This window comes from Apostichopus japonicus, chromosome 18, assembly GCF_037975245.1.
Source record: "Apostichopus japonicus isolate 1M-3 chromosome 18, ASM3797524v1, whole genome shotgun sequence".
Taxonomy (NCBI): domain Eukaryota; kingdom Metazoa; phylum Echinodermata; class Holothuroidea; order Aspidochirotida; family Stichopodidae; genus Apostichopus; species Apostichopus japonicus.
In genome coordinates this window covers 20,085,337-20,100,964 of record NC_092578.1, presented here as the reverse complement: position 1 = coordinate 20,100,964, position 15,628 = coordinate 20,085,337, and the positions used below count along the sequence as shown (strand labels likewise).

Here is a 15,628-nt window from a genome sequence, read left to right as displayed (position 1 = left end):
ACTGGAGAGAGTCAGACAAACTCTATGTCTGCGGTTCAAGTCCAGCTGGAGCCTTTTAATTTTCTGTTCTTTGGAGCAGGTGGAAGTATAAAGGTAAGAAACAAAGTTTATTTCATTGGGAACCAAAATGGTGTAATGGGTAGTTCCGTTGATTAGAAGTTTCTGATCAGCGGTTCAAGCCCTGGCTTGGTTTTGATCTTGGGTGAGTAATCACTGTAAAAGGACACCCCCTCCCTGACAAGGTTCCCAAGTGGTCAGGGTGGGTGCCGATGTCCCCTTCTCCCTGATGCAGGGTGGCAAGCGGACTAGGTGAGTTCCGCGGCACCCCTCTCCCTGACAAGGTTCCCAAGCGGACTAGGTGAGTTCCGCGCCTCCCCGCTCCCTGACAAGGCTAAGGGGAGAAAAAGTTTTAAAAAACCCTAAGTCCAAACAATTGGATCTTTAAATATTTGAAAAGCATTCTACATCAGGGTGTCACCTAATGGTCTAATGGTTAAGAAGTTTTTTTTGCATCACAAGGTCCCAGGTTCAATCCCAACTTCTGCTTTCCTGTTACTAGTCCTCCAGTAAAAGACAAGAAACACATCCATACCAAAAAAATTCAATGTATTACACATATACACAAGATACATCCAATAGAACTGCCACAATGTTGCATCCATTTAGAAGCAACCACACAGATGAGTTTATTACTCCATTCCTTACTTTGTAAGGGGTAACAGTTGTTGGACAAGGATAATTGCTTCAAATATGATTCATATAATTGTTGAAGGATACTTTAAAATAACTTTTTCATGCCAAATCATTTTTAAATAATGACTTTTCTCCACTCTAGTTAACACCCTTGAATAACCTGTCCCTATTCAAGTTGCGTTGATAATAGACTCAAGCATAGTACAGTTTATGAAATACCGTTCACTTTTTAAGCAAACAAATGCATTAACCTTTAAGTATTTTCTATAGCAAGAGTATTGACACAGTTCTGTACACTTTTGAACATTTGAAACAAAAGAATGCTTATTTAATGGAAGTTTGCATGATTTAACTAAATTGTTAGAATATTATTTACTGAAAATTGCAATGAAAATTCAGCACCAAAACTGTTGCAGTTTCATCATAATGTTTGTTAACAAAACGTCAATGCAGACATTTGTCCCCTTAAAGTCGTTTCCAGGTATATTCCAAGTCACAATTGCTGGGAATAGTGCAGACATTTGTCCCCTTAAGTTGTTTCCAGGTATATTCCTAGTCACAATTGCTGGGAATAGTGCAGACATTTGTCCCCTTAAGTCGTTTCCAGGTATATTTCTAGTCACAATTGCTGGGAATAGTGCAGACATTCGTCCCCTTAAGTCGTTTCCAGGTATATTCCTAGTCACAATTGCTGGGAATAGTGCAGACATTTGTCCCCTTAAGTCGTTTCCAGGTATATTCCTAGTCACAATTGCTGGGAATAGTGCAGACATTTGTCCCCTTAAAGTCGTTTCCAGGTATATTCCTAGTCACAATTGCTGGGAATAGTGCAGACATTTGTCCCCTTAAGTCGTTTCCAGGTATATTCCTAGTCACAATTGCTGGGAATAGTGCAGACATTTGTCCCCTTAAGTCGTTTCCAGGTATATTTCTAGTCACACCTGCTGGGAATCCAACTTTAAGTGCATAGCATTAAATGCTTGCAAAATATATCAAGTTTACTGTGTCAAAGACAAATAACTCCCTGGTTAGGAATACACAGTGAAACCAGAAAGCCAATTGGCTTTGTGATTCCTCGCCATACCATTTCAAATAACTATGTAACATATGAATGTATTAATAAATCAGCTCTGCTACCTTGCAAACATCCCTTCAAATAAATCTGAGTGCTCTAATGACATTGTTTATACAATGTGAAATATTTTCAAAACTTAGCCAAATCAAAAGCCATCTAGTATATATCAGAAGAAAATGGCGAATTTTGAGATAACCTGTTGACCCCTTAAGCCAATTTACTCATCATTTTAGAAAACCTGTTGACCCATTGAAGCTCACAGGGTGAAAACTGATAGGGCCTGCTGAGGGTCTTAAAGAAGGTGTGTTTAAAGAGTATCAACAGATGATGCCGATTTCATTTCCTGGAGGGTTGAAGGTTGCATTGAAGACTCATAGAGCCTCTTCACAAAACTAAACTGAACTTGACCAAACTATGTTCACCAGAAGAAAATCATAGCATTGGAGTATTCAAACGTTAATTGTAGCTTTGATTTTAGAGTTATCATGTTAAATACGTTTTCAGAATTTTGACACCTGTTGACTTCATTGACCACTGACCTCTACCAATTTTAATAGGGTTCTTGCACTCACCAAGCTGGATCTACATACTAAGAATAACACTCAAGAAAGATGTACTTCTTGAGTAATCATGTTTACAAGATTATCAGACTTTGGCTTATATGTTGACCACAAATGACCTCTAACCTCCACCAATAGGGTTCCTCTACTCAAAATGGGACATCAACATGCCAAGCATGATATTCATTAAAGCTTCTTTTCTTGAGAAATTGTGTTTACAATGTTTCCACAGTTTGACCTCTGGTGACATAGTATGACGTTTGGTCACAGCCACAACTACAAATAAAATATAAAAACAGCCTAGAAGTCAATATGGTACATCTACATACAAAGTTTGAAGTCCATCCACCTTAGAATATTGAGTTATTGTGTTTACAAGCCAAGGCGTCACGCACACATACACGCACAAGGCAACATTTGCTTCAGCAAGGAATCAAAAGCAGCAACCTGATAGCTATGTAAACCAGAAATGCTAACATTGCATGGTGATTTAACTAAACAAGGCCAAATTTTGTATTGTCCAGATTGAAATACAAGATAACAAAGTTTACCAAATCTAACTTCAAATGATCAGTAAGCTTCTTGTTCTACTACCTGTACAGTATAAAGGTCATCCAAGCTTTACATTTGCTGTAATCGGGTTTATAAGGTTTGTAGACTTTGACCTCTGTTGACCTCAAATGATATTTGATATCTACCTATTACAATCTACCAATTACAATTGTACGAAATAAGTTCATACACAATGTTCTATTGCAGTTATCCTTTTATCAAACCAAGGCCTGACGCACAAGGCGTCGCATAGATTCCTTTTACCTTCCTCCAGGTATAAAAACTGTTAAATACTCCAGAAACACTGATTTCAGCTCAACCTGAAATAATAGCATATTTGGTTTAGGAGCTTCGCCAATGAAGCAACAAATGGCTGCTAGCTGGTCTGATCACTCCAATCACAACCTTACATAGTGGAGTGGGCATACCAACTGAAATCTGTGGCAATCCACTCTATTCCTTCAAGAATCTGATCACTCCAATCACAACCTTACATAGTGGAGTGGGCATACCAACTGAAATCTGTGGCAATCCACTCTATTCCTTCAAGAATCTGATCACTCCAATCACAACCTTACATAGTGGAGTGGGCATACCAACTGAAATCTGTGGCAATCCACTCTATTCCTTCAAGAATCTGATCACTCCAATCACAACCTTACATAGTGGAGTGGGCATACCAACTGAAATCTGTGGCAATCCACTCTATTCCTTCAAGAATCTGATCACTCCAATCACAACCTTACATAGTGGAGTGGGCATACCAACTGAAATCTGTGGCAATCCACTCTATTCCTTCAAGAATCCCATCGACTCTTCCTTACTTTCTTGGATGACTTTGGTTTTGGTAGTTCAGGTTCTTTGAATGCTCTTTTATTATGGTCACCAGCTCTCCTTACAGGTACTGGTGGGGTAATCACAGACTTTGGTGAAGGCTGTTGTTTGACCAGCTTGTTAGACGCCCAAGTATTATTTACAGGGTTGGCACTGGCAGCCACAAAATGTGACTTGTATTGAGACTGTGGGGGAAGAGAAACCAGAGGTTAAGACGTTAATTCTCTGTAGCTAGTATGATCGAGCTACCTGCTTTGGTTTAATCCATTAATAAACACAACTGACCAAGGTTTTATTGTAAATAGGTAATGTTCACTTGTGACTTGTCATTTCTCAAGGATAATTTGGGTATGTATGTGAATACAATAGGTCTCTGTGCCCTGAGCACTTTTATTATAATATCAGAAATAGAAATGACATTAGTTTGGGTGAATTAGTTGAAAGGAAAGCAAACATCACTCAGAATACCTTTAAATGACAGAAATGTATGAATGAACTTCTCAAACAGCTATTTAGGAAAGTCAGATTCCGTTTGGAAGATAATCGGCGTCAAAAGTGATAATATCAGAGGAATAACATAAGATTAATTACATCCCAATTAACCTTTCAAGGGTATGTATAACAACCTAATGAACCCTTCAAAGCTAATGAATAAATTGAACCTTTTAAGGTAATGAATAACAACCAAATTGGCCCTTCAAAGCTAATGAAAAACAACCAAATTGACCCTTCAAAGCTAATGAAAAACAACCAATTGACCCTTCAAAGCTAATGAATAACAACCAAATTGACCCTTCAAAGCTAATGAATAACAACCAATTGACCCTTCAAGGCTAATGAATAACAACCAATTGACCCTTCAAGGCTAATGAAAAACAACCAAATTGACCCTTCGATGCTAAAGAAAAACAACCAAACTGACCCATCAAGGCTAATGAATAACAACCAAATTGACCCTTCAAAGCTAATGAATAACAACCAAATTGACCCTTTGAAGCTAAAGAAAAACAACCAAATTGACCCATCAAGGCTAATGAAAAACAACCAAATTGACCCTTCAAAGCTAATGAATAACAACCAATTGACCCTTCAAGGCTAATGAAAAACAACCAAATTGACCCTTCGAAGCTAATGAATAACAACCAAATTGACCCTTCAAAGCTAATGAATAACAACCAAATTGACCCAACAAGGCTAATGAATAACAACCAAATTGACCCTTCAAAGCTAATGAATAACAACCAAATTGACCCTTCAAAGCTAATGAATAACAACCAATTGACCCTTCAAGGCTAATGAATAACAACCAATTGACCCTTCAAGGCTAATGAAAAACAACCAAATTGACCCTTCGATGCTAAAGAAAAACAACCAAACTGACCCATCAAGGCTAATGAATAACAACCAAATTGACCCTTCAAAGCTAATGAATAACAACCAAATTGACCCTTTGAAGCTAAAGAAAAACAACCAAATTGACCCATCAAGGCTAATGAAAAACAACCAAATTGACCCTTCAAAGCTAATGAATAACAACCAATTGACCCTTCAAGGCTAATGAAAAACAACCAAATTGACCCTTCGAAGCTAAAGAAAAACAACCAAACTGACCCATCAAGGCTAATGAATAACAACCAAATTGACCCTTCAAAGCTAATGAATAACAACCAAATTGACCCTTTGAAGCTAAAGAAAAACAACCAAATTGACCCATCAAGGCTAATGAAAAACAACCAAATTGACCCTTTGAAGATAATGAATACCAACCTAATTGACCCTTCAAAACTCAATTTGGTTGTTATTCATTAGCTTTGATGGGTCAATTTGGATGTTATTTATTATCTTTGAAGGGTCAATTTGGTTGTTATTCAAGTCAAGTCGAAAAATTTACATCTTTTAATGTTGTTTTTCTCAAAGATATTTTCTGTTAGGATTCTAATAAACCCCACTCATAATATGAATAGTTTTATTCTATAAACGTCATTGAAAAATGAGGTAAATAATTTTTACTTTGCTGGAGTCGTAAGCAACGCAGTACAGCAACCTGTACTACAACACCATGCTTTATTTGTGTACATTGTGTGTGGCTGTGATAAAGACACACTTTTTCAGATTGCAGTGAATGAATCTATTTTAAGCAACGGCTCATAAATCAACATATTAGCTATTCAATGATTGGTTTAATTCAAACTAGTGGATTTGGGGAGCTGTATGCAATTAATTTCAAATGAGAATTTTGTTGGGAGACACTCTACTCATTAACTGCAGAAGTCCTTAATTACTCGCCAATGAATGCCCTTGGCAGGGAAACAACTTGGCTAATATCTTAATTTGCTGTTTGTTATGTATAAACGTAAAAAACTTGATGGACTTGTCAGAAGGGGAGGAATACAGCGACAAAACGCAAAAAACTGCTTTAAGACAACTGAAAAAAGGGGTTTTTAAATGGCTTTTGTGACATCCCTGTGGACCACTTACTGAGAAAGCATTCTTCATAGCTGCTAATCTGCTACTGTAGAGACTGCTGACTCCCTGAGTAGGGTCCTCTGCCCCTAGGAAACCACTCTTGTCAGCATCTGGGGTTTCTGTTTGACTACTCTCAGGTAAAGATTCAGCAATCTCTGTGGTATAGTCCGAGGTATCGGTGCTGCCTAGGCCTGGCCGTTCTCTGTATCCCAAACCTCGTCCATCTTTGTTCTTCTTCTTTGCCTTGCCGGCTTTGTACCTTGATTTACGGAATCCTGGATTCTGGAAGAAAAAAGGATAACAACAGTTTGTAATATTTAAGTATTGTCATTAATGTGTCAGTCTCACAATCTCAAGCTGTTTCTTCAACTGGGTCAGGGCAACATCTGATAAATAACTGGGTCAAGGAAACATCTGATGAGATGCCATGGACGAGGGTTGGTTTGACCTCTGAGAGACCAAACAGAATAATTATTTCTTTTTTATGGTGGATAACTTTTTAGCTGTTCCTTTTTTGTTTTTGGTCATATGTTGATGGAATATAGAGAGTATTAACATACCTCCATAGCTAGGTCAACAAGTCTCTTGGGTACCTGTTGATTGGCACCTTCCAAATTCCTGACCAAGTCTCCTGCAAAGTATACATCCTTCTTGACAATCAGGGTATAAGCTGTACCCTTCTCTCCTGTAGAGAGGATGGATGAATACACTAAAGTCTAACAACTATTTACAATCAGAAATTGTAGTAAACTGTTCCAAGTGGTTGCCATACAACCATAACTGATCAAGATACAAGAATAGGCTATAATAGGTGCATGAAATGTGTACAAGGAACAAGAATAGACTATAATGAAATGTTTACAAGGGACCTGAATAGACTATAAGAACTACAATGAAATGTGTACAAAGAGCTGAATTGGTAATCAAACCTGTACTTGTAATGTGATGGCTATGAGAGACTCAAACCTGTACTTGTAATGTGATGGCTATGAGAGACTCAAACCTGTACTTGTAATGTGATGGCTATGAGAGACTCAAACCTGTACTTGTAATGTGATGGCTATGAGAGACTCAAACCTGTACTTGTAATGTGATGACTATGAGAGACTCAAACCTGTACTTGTAATGTGATGGCTATGAGAGACTCAAACCTGTACTTGTAATGTGATGGCTATGAGAGACTCAAACCTGTACTTGTAATGTGATGGCTATGAGAGACTCAAACCCGTACTTGTAATGTGATGGCTATGAGAGACTCAAACCTGTACTTGTAATGTGATGGCTATGAGAGACTCAAACCCGTACTTGTAATGTGATGGATATGAGAGACTCAAACCTGTACTTGTAATGTGATGGCTATGAGAGACTCAAACCTGTACTTGTAATTTGATGGCTATGAGTGACTCAAACCTGTACTTGTAATGTGATGGCTATGAGAGACTCAAACCTGTACTTGTAATGTGATGGCTATGAGAGACTCAAACCTGTACTTGTAATGTGATGGCTATGAGAGACTCAAACCTGTACTTGTAATGTGATGGCTATGAGAGACTCAAACCTGTACTTTTAATGTGATGGCTATGAGAGACTCAAACCCGTACTTGTAATGTGATGGCTATGATAGACTCAAACCCGTACTTGTAATGTGATGGCTATGAGAGACTCAAACCCGTACTTGTAATGTGATGGCTATGAGAGACTCAAACCCGTACTTGTAATGTGATGGCTATGAGAGACTCAAACCCGTACTTGTAATGTGATGGCTATGAGAGACTCAAACCCGTACTTGTAATGTGATGGCTATGAGAGACTCAAACCCGTACTTGTAATGTGATGGCTATGAGAGACTCAAACCCGTACTTGTAATGTGATGGCTATGAGAGACTCAAACCCGTACTTGTAATGTGATGGCTATGAGAGACTCAAACCCGTACTTGTAATGTGATGGCTATGAGAGACTCAAACCTGTACTTGTAATGTGATGGCTATGAGAGACTCAAACCCGTACTTGTAATGTGATGGCTATGAGAGACTCAAACCTGTACTTGTAATGTGATGGCTATGAGAGACTCAAACCTGTACTTGTTATGTGATGGCTATGAGAGACTCAAACCTGTACTTGTAATGTGATGGCTATGAGAGACTCAAACCTGTACTTGTAATGTGATGGCTATGAGAGACTCAAACCCGTACTTGTAATGTGATGGCTATGAGAGACTCAAACCTGTACTTGTAATGTGATGGCTATGAGAGACTCAAACCCGTACTTGTAATGTGATGGCTATGAGAGACTCAAACCTGTACTTGTAATGTGATGGCTATGAGAGACTCAAACCTGTACTTGTAATGTGATGGCTATGAGAGACTCAAACCCGTACTTGTAATTTGATGGCTATGAGAGACTCAAACCCGTACTTGTAATGTGATGGCTATGAGAGACTCAAACCCGTACTTGTAATGGGATGGCTATGAGAGACTCAAACCCGTACTTGTAATGTGATGGCTATGAGAGACTCAAACCCGTACTTGTAATGTGATGGCTATGAGAGACTCAAACCCGTACTTGTAATGTGATGGCTATGAGAGACTCAAACCCGTACTTGTAATGTGATGGCTATGAGAGACTCAAACCCGTACTTGTAATGTGATGGCTATGAGAGACTCAAACCCGTACTTGTAATGTGATGGCTATGAGAGACTCAAACCCGTACTTGTAATGTGATGGCTATGAGAGACTCAAACCTGTACTTGTAATGTGATGGCTATGAGAGACTCAAACCTGTACTTGTAATGTGATGGCTATGAGAGACTCAAACCTGTACTTGTAATGTGATGGCTATGAGAGACTCAAACCTGTACTTGTAATGTGATGGCTATGAGAGACTCAAACCTGTACTTGTAATGTGATGGCTATGAGAGACTCAAACCTGTACTTGTAATGTGATGGCTATGAGAGACTCAAACCTGTACTTGTAATGTGATGGCTATGAGAGACTCAAACCCGTACTTGTAATGTGATGGCTATGAGAGACTCATCTGTATCAATGTCAAGTCTATCTCTCACCCAACAATACATACAACAATACAACAAATACATTGTTCAATAAATGCTAAAACAACATAGCACAGTGGTTTTTCAAGTGCACCACATAGCTGTTAAATAGCATGGTGGTATCTGCTGTGTGCCACATAGCTATTAAATAGCACAGTAGATATTGCTGCGTGCCACATAGGTGTTAAATAGCACAGTAATATTTATTCTATGCCACATTGCAGTTAAATAGCAAAGTGGTTATTGCTCCATGCCATGTAGCTGTTAATTAGCACGGTGAATATTTGTTGTGTGCCACATATTATATGTGTTACAAGAATGCCATTGACCAATCTATTGTTTCAATCTGCAATATATATCCTACACAGAGTACCACGATTGAGTAATAAATAAACTGAATCCAGTAATCACATACCAGCACGTCCTGTCCTGCCAATTCGATGTGTATGTGTGTCAATATCTCTAGCAACGTCATAGTTGACAACATTCTTAATGGAAGGAATGTCAAGACCACGAGCTATAATGGAAAAACAACAAAGAAGAATAAACAAGTCAATTATCTAAACAAGTTGAGTCAAAGCTGACATTTTCAGTTTTTTTTTTCAAATTCAATGACATCACTTATATTACAGACTGAAGTTACTATCACCTACCGATCCTGCAAAGAAACAGACTAAAAGAAGTAACTATTGTTTAAGGGATAACTTTAGTATTGTCACACACCAATGGGACAGAAGAAACAAATATAACCATTGCCACACACCTATGTGATAGAAGAAACAAATATAACCAATGTGATACATTGAGAAGGGAAATATTTCCAATTGGAACAAAACACAACTCAATTTAATATTGCTTATGTGCAAGATTGAAGACTTCAGCAAGTCCAACAACACTGACAACACAAAGCCTTTAAGGTTTCAGACTTTAAATGTGTCCTTTATGCTAAGTTTCTTACTTAATATAATGAAAGGTTTTACTGCGATGTTTACTAAACCTGTACTGCATAGCAGCCAATGTTTAATCTCGCTATGTAATCAAGACAAGCATACTAAGAAGGTTAAAGATGATGGTTAAAGGTTTTCACCTCCTAATGACATATTATGATGTTACTTACAGCTATGGATAATCTACGAGTCTTTAAATTGGTAATTTGTTACTTACAGCTATGGATATTCTATGAGTCTTTAAATTGGTAATTTGTTACTTACAGCTATGGATATTCTACGAGTCTTTACATGGGTTACTTGTTAATTACAGCTATGGATATTCCATGAGTCTTTACATTGGTTACTTGTTACTTACAGCTATGGATATTCAATGAGTCTTTACATTGGTTACTTGTTACTTACAGCTATGGATATTCAATGAGTCTTTACATGGGTTACTTGTTACTTACAGCTATGGATATTCTATGAGTCTTTACATTGGTTACTTGTTACTTACAGCTATGGATATTCTATGAGTCTTTACATGGGTTACTTGTTACTTACAGCTATGGATATTCTATGAGTCTTTACATTGGTTACTAGTTACTTACAGATATGGATATTCCATGAATCTTTACACTTTGCTTATGTGATGGCTGATGTTATGACAGTTTCCTCACATTGTAGGCTAATGTTTAGAAATATTATACAGGAATATCTGAGTAATCAAGTTAGCAATGAAAGTGAAGTAAAACCTACCAGCAACATCAGTTGCAACCATTATTGGTATTTCCCGTTTCTTGAATGCTCCAATGATGTTGTTCCTGTCATACTGGTCCATGTCACCATGTAGTAAACCCACTGAAAGTTAGGAATGATTTATAATCATCAAAGGACATAAACAAACAGCTACTCACTTGAATACTACTTGAATACTTTTTGGTTGCCAAGTGAGAATCGGTCATTTATGGAAGTTGAGTTGCCAAACTAAAGGGTAGTTCAACCCTTCTTCCTAAGAGGGGGATGGAGAGGGGAGAGGAGGAACGAGAAGAGGAGGGAGGTAGGAGAGGGAGTAAGAAGGTAGGAAAAGTAGAGAGAGGAGATAGAAGAGGGTTTTTGATTCCCATTGGTGTAGCGGGCAAGCATAAACATTGATCAGCAAGCATTTTTGTTTAAATAGTGGTGGACAGAATTGTGAGGAGGAAGAACACAGTAGGCTCATTTCTTAAATCTATTCACATTAGTTTCTCTTCAACATGTTATAATTGATGTACAAACTAAAGAAAGCTGAGGTGTGAAGAAAAAGAAAATGCACTTTGTATGGCAATTCCATACCTTTAAAGTCATTAACTTTTAAGTTACTAGTGAGTTCCTCGGCATTGATTTTCTTTGTGACAAAGATGAGAACGCTACCAGCAGATGTGAAACCGACCAGTCTTTGGAGAAGCCAAGTCCATTTTTCTGCCTGCGTTGGAAGAATTTCTATCACCTGAGTAACATCTTGATTAGCCTAAACAGAAATGGTGACAGATGTCAGAAACCAAGAGAAATATTGACATTATTTCATAGACTAACATAAAAAATCTTTGCCTACCCAACACCCCACTCATACAACATTATTCCATAGGATTTCCCATGCTTTAACAACCCTCATATTAGGCAACTATAGTACTTACCTCCCCTTTATCTCCTTGAACAACCCTCATATTAGGCAACTATAGTACTTACCTCCCCTATATCTCCTTGAACAACCCTCATATTAGGCAACTATAGTACTTACCTCCCCAATATCTCCTTGAACAACCCTCATATTAGGCAACTATAGTACTTACCTCCCCGATATCTCCTTGAACAACCCTCATATTAGGCAACTATAGTACTTACCTCCCCTATATCTCCTTGAACAACCCTCATATTAGGCAACTATAGTACTTACCTCCCCTATATCTCCTTGAACAACCCTCATATTAGGCAACTATAGTACTTACCTCCCCTATATCTCCTTGAACAACCCTCGTATTAGGCAACTATAGTACTTACCTCCCCTATATCTCCTTGAACAACCCTCCTATTAGGCAACTATAGTACTTACCTCCCCTATATCTCCTTGAACAACCCTCCTATTAGGCAACTATAGTACTTACCTCCACTATATCTCCTTGAACAACCCTCATATTAGGCAACTATAGTACTTACCTCCCCTATATCTCCTTGAACAACCCTCATATTAGGCAACTATAGTACTTACCTCCCCTATATCTCCTTGAACAACCCTCATATTAGGCAACTATAGTACTTACCTCCCCAATATCTCCTTGAACAACCCTCATATTAGGCAACTATAGTACTTACCTCCCCGATATCTCCTTGAACAACCCTCATATTAGGCAACTATAGTACTTACCTCCCCTATATCTCCTTGAACAACCCTCATATTAGGCAACTATAGTACTTACCTCCCCTATATCTCCTTGAACAACCCTCATATTAGGCAACTATAGTACTTACCTCCCCTATATCTCCTTGAACAACCCTCGTATTAGGCAACTATAGTACTTACCTCCCCTATATCTCCTTGAACAACCCTCATATTAGGCAACTATAGTACTTACCTCCCCTATATCTCCTTGAACAACCCTCCTATTAGGCAACTATAGTACTTACCTCCACTATATCTCCTTGAACAACCCTCATATTAGGCAACTATAGTACTTACCTCCCCTATATCTCCTTGAACAACCCTCATATTAGGCAACTATAGTACTTACCTCCCCTATATCTCCTTGAACAACCCTCATATTAGGCAACTATAGTACTTACCTCCCCGATATCTCCTTGAACAACCCTCATATTAGCCAACTATAGTACTTACCTCCCCGATATCTCCTTGAACAACCCTCATATTAGGCAACTATAGTACTTACCTTCCCGATATCTCCTTGAACAACCCTCATATTAGGCAACTATAGTACTTACCTCCCCTATATCTCCTTGAACAACCCTTACAGGATCTGTCAAGATGTCCCTGGCCAGCCGCTCAACCTTCTTTCGAAATGTTGCACTAAACAGTAAGGCTGAAGGTGAGAAAAAAAATGAACACAACATTCACACAAAAACACCAAAACATATTTGTTCCAATGCCTAGAATGGTTATCACAACAGACTTTTTATTTTTTATTAAAGTTAAGGTTTAAAATTTTCCAGACACTTTGATTTTATTGTTTATCTAAGAATTAGTAAGAATATGATGATAAATGAATTTGAAGAAAGTAATCAATCTGTGGTTGCTGTAACCCATGTGTGATGACCCGCATGCATGAATGAGTATTACGATATCACACCATCTTGTCTTTGTTGTAAAGCACTTACTAAGTCTGTCTGGACGCACATGGTCTGCAATTGATCTCACCTGTGGTTCTGTAATGTAAGAACGAATGCATTTGATTTGCAACTTATCATCACAAGTCAATTAATATTTAACTGCAGGCAGCAAATGAGTTTAAAGAAAGTGAGGAATAAAATGCACCATGAATGATATATGCAATTACCTGTAGTGTTCTGGTCTAATTGATGGAGTATTATGGAGTATTATGCACAGCTACATCCATCAGACTAAGAACATATTGAAGTAAGAGTGCTACCTACTGTAGTAACTTGATCATAGCATATTACTGATACAATTACACCATCCTAACACCATATTATCATGCTTAGAGTATTATGCACACCTACATCCCATCAGACTAAGAACATCATGGAGTAAGAGTGCTACCTACTGTAGTAACTTGATCATAGCACATTACTGATACAATTACACCATCGTAACACCATATTATCATGCTTAGAGTATTATGCACACCTACATCCCATCAGACTAAGAACATCATGGAGTCAGAGTGCTACCTACTGTAGTAACTTGATCATAGCACATTACTGATACAATTACACCATCCTAACACCATATTATCATGCTTAGAGTATTATGCACACCTACATCCCATCACACTAAGAACATCATGGAGTAAGAGTGCTACCTACTGTAGTAACTTAATCATAGCACATTACTGATACAATTACACCATCCTAACACCATATTATCATGCTTAGAGTATTATGCACACCTACATCCCATCAGACTAAGAACATCATGGAGTAAGAGTGCTACCTACTGTAGTAACTTGATCATAGCACATTACTGATACAATTACACCATCCTAACACCATATTATCATGCTTAGAGTATTATGCACACCTACATCCCATCAGACTAAGAACATCATGGAGTAAGAGTGCTACCTACTGTAGTAACTGATCATAGCACATTACTGATACAATTACACCATCCTAACACCATATTATCATGCTTAGAGTATTATGCACACCTACATCCCATCAGACTAAGAACATCATGGAGTAAGAGTGCTACCTACTGTAGTAACTTGATCATAGCACATTACTGATACAATTACACCATCCTAACACCATATTCTTATGCTTTATAGAGTATTATGCAATTGGTCTTGTCATGCATGTGACTGTATGTACAAGAACAGTAGACAGGTTATTTGTCCAGATGGTTGCCTATGGTAACAATCATGCAATTTCTGTGATAGCACTTTGCAACAAGAAGAATTAACAGTCAAAGAATATGCTGTGTGAGAGCAGTTATGTCTATTGTGTCAGTTTGTATTTGATATAGGGCCTTTAGCTTCTGCAAAGTAATTTTGATGCTGCAGTAGTAAGACCATCATACCAATCATATAACTTAGTCTGACCTATTTTTCAGTTTGTGACAGCCCTTTTGGTAAGAACACTAGCAAACCAGGTCCAGCTACCATACTGACTAGCAACAATACTATCATGTATTATCAATAAAAATACTCACCAAAGCCCATATCAAACATACGATCTGCTTCATCTATGACTAAGTAAGTTACCCTCTCCAGACTTACAGATTTCTTCTTAACCAAGTCTATCAGACGGCCCTGTAAAGTGAGGATATGTAAACTGCATGACTCTCAATTGTTTTACAACAATAAGAAATTACAAGACAGCTGGTAAAGAGCAACAGTTTTTGCTTCAAAACTTAGAAATATCATATTAAAAAATATAAATTATGTAAAACACTTTAATACTCAAATCTCAAGATTTTATCTTCCATTTGATCACATTATAACCAACTTTTAAGTTTCATATTACCAGTACGCCAAGTCCCTGAGATATATAGGCTTAACACAATACCATTAAAATTATCCCTATCAATACCACCACCAATAAATCCACTATTACTACCACCATTGTGACCACTACCACCATTGCCACAATTATCATCATCACTATTTCTATTGCTAAAACTACCATTACTACTAATATTAACACTACAACTACTGCTGCTGCTACTACTGATACTACTACTACTACTTCTACTACTAGTAGTACTACTACTACTACCACCACTAGTACTACT

The 15,628-nt window shown here is 37.8% G+C and overlaps 1 protein-coding gene across 3 annotated transcripts in view; it reads right to left on the bottom strand.

Moving 5' to 3' along the window:
* Window positions 1-591: 591 nt before the first annotated feature.
* The window catches only part of LOC139958416 (ATP-dependent RNA helicase DDX42-like), a 30,474-nt gene continuing 15,437 nt past the window's right edge, over window positions 592-15,628 (bottom strand). For all 3 annotated transcript variants that reach the window (XM_071955480.1, XM_071955481.1, XM_071955482.1), the window contains exons 10-18: window positions 15,047-15,146; window positions 13,531-13,578; window positions 13,138-13,235; window positions 11,497-11,671; window positions 10,921-11,022; window positions 9,648-9,749; window positions 6,741-6,865; window positions 6,193-6,462; window positions 592-3,899 (exon numbers count right to left, since the gene is read on the bottom strand). In XM_071955480.1, the coding sequence (XP_071811581.1) occupies window positions 3,678-3,899; window positions 6,193-6,462; window positions 6,741-6,865; window positions 9,648-9,749; window positions 10,921-11,022; window positions 11,497-11,671; window positions 13,138-13,235; window positions 13,531-13,578; window positions 15,047-15,146 (1,242 nt within the window). In that variant the 3' untranslated portion in view covers window positions 592-3,677. The remainder of the gene's footprint in view (window positions 3,900-6,192; window positions 6,463-6,740; window positions 6,866-9,647; window positions 9,750-10,920; window positions 11,023-11,496; window positions 11,672-13,137; window positions 13,236-13,530; window positions 13,579-15,046; window positions 15,147-15,628) is intronic.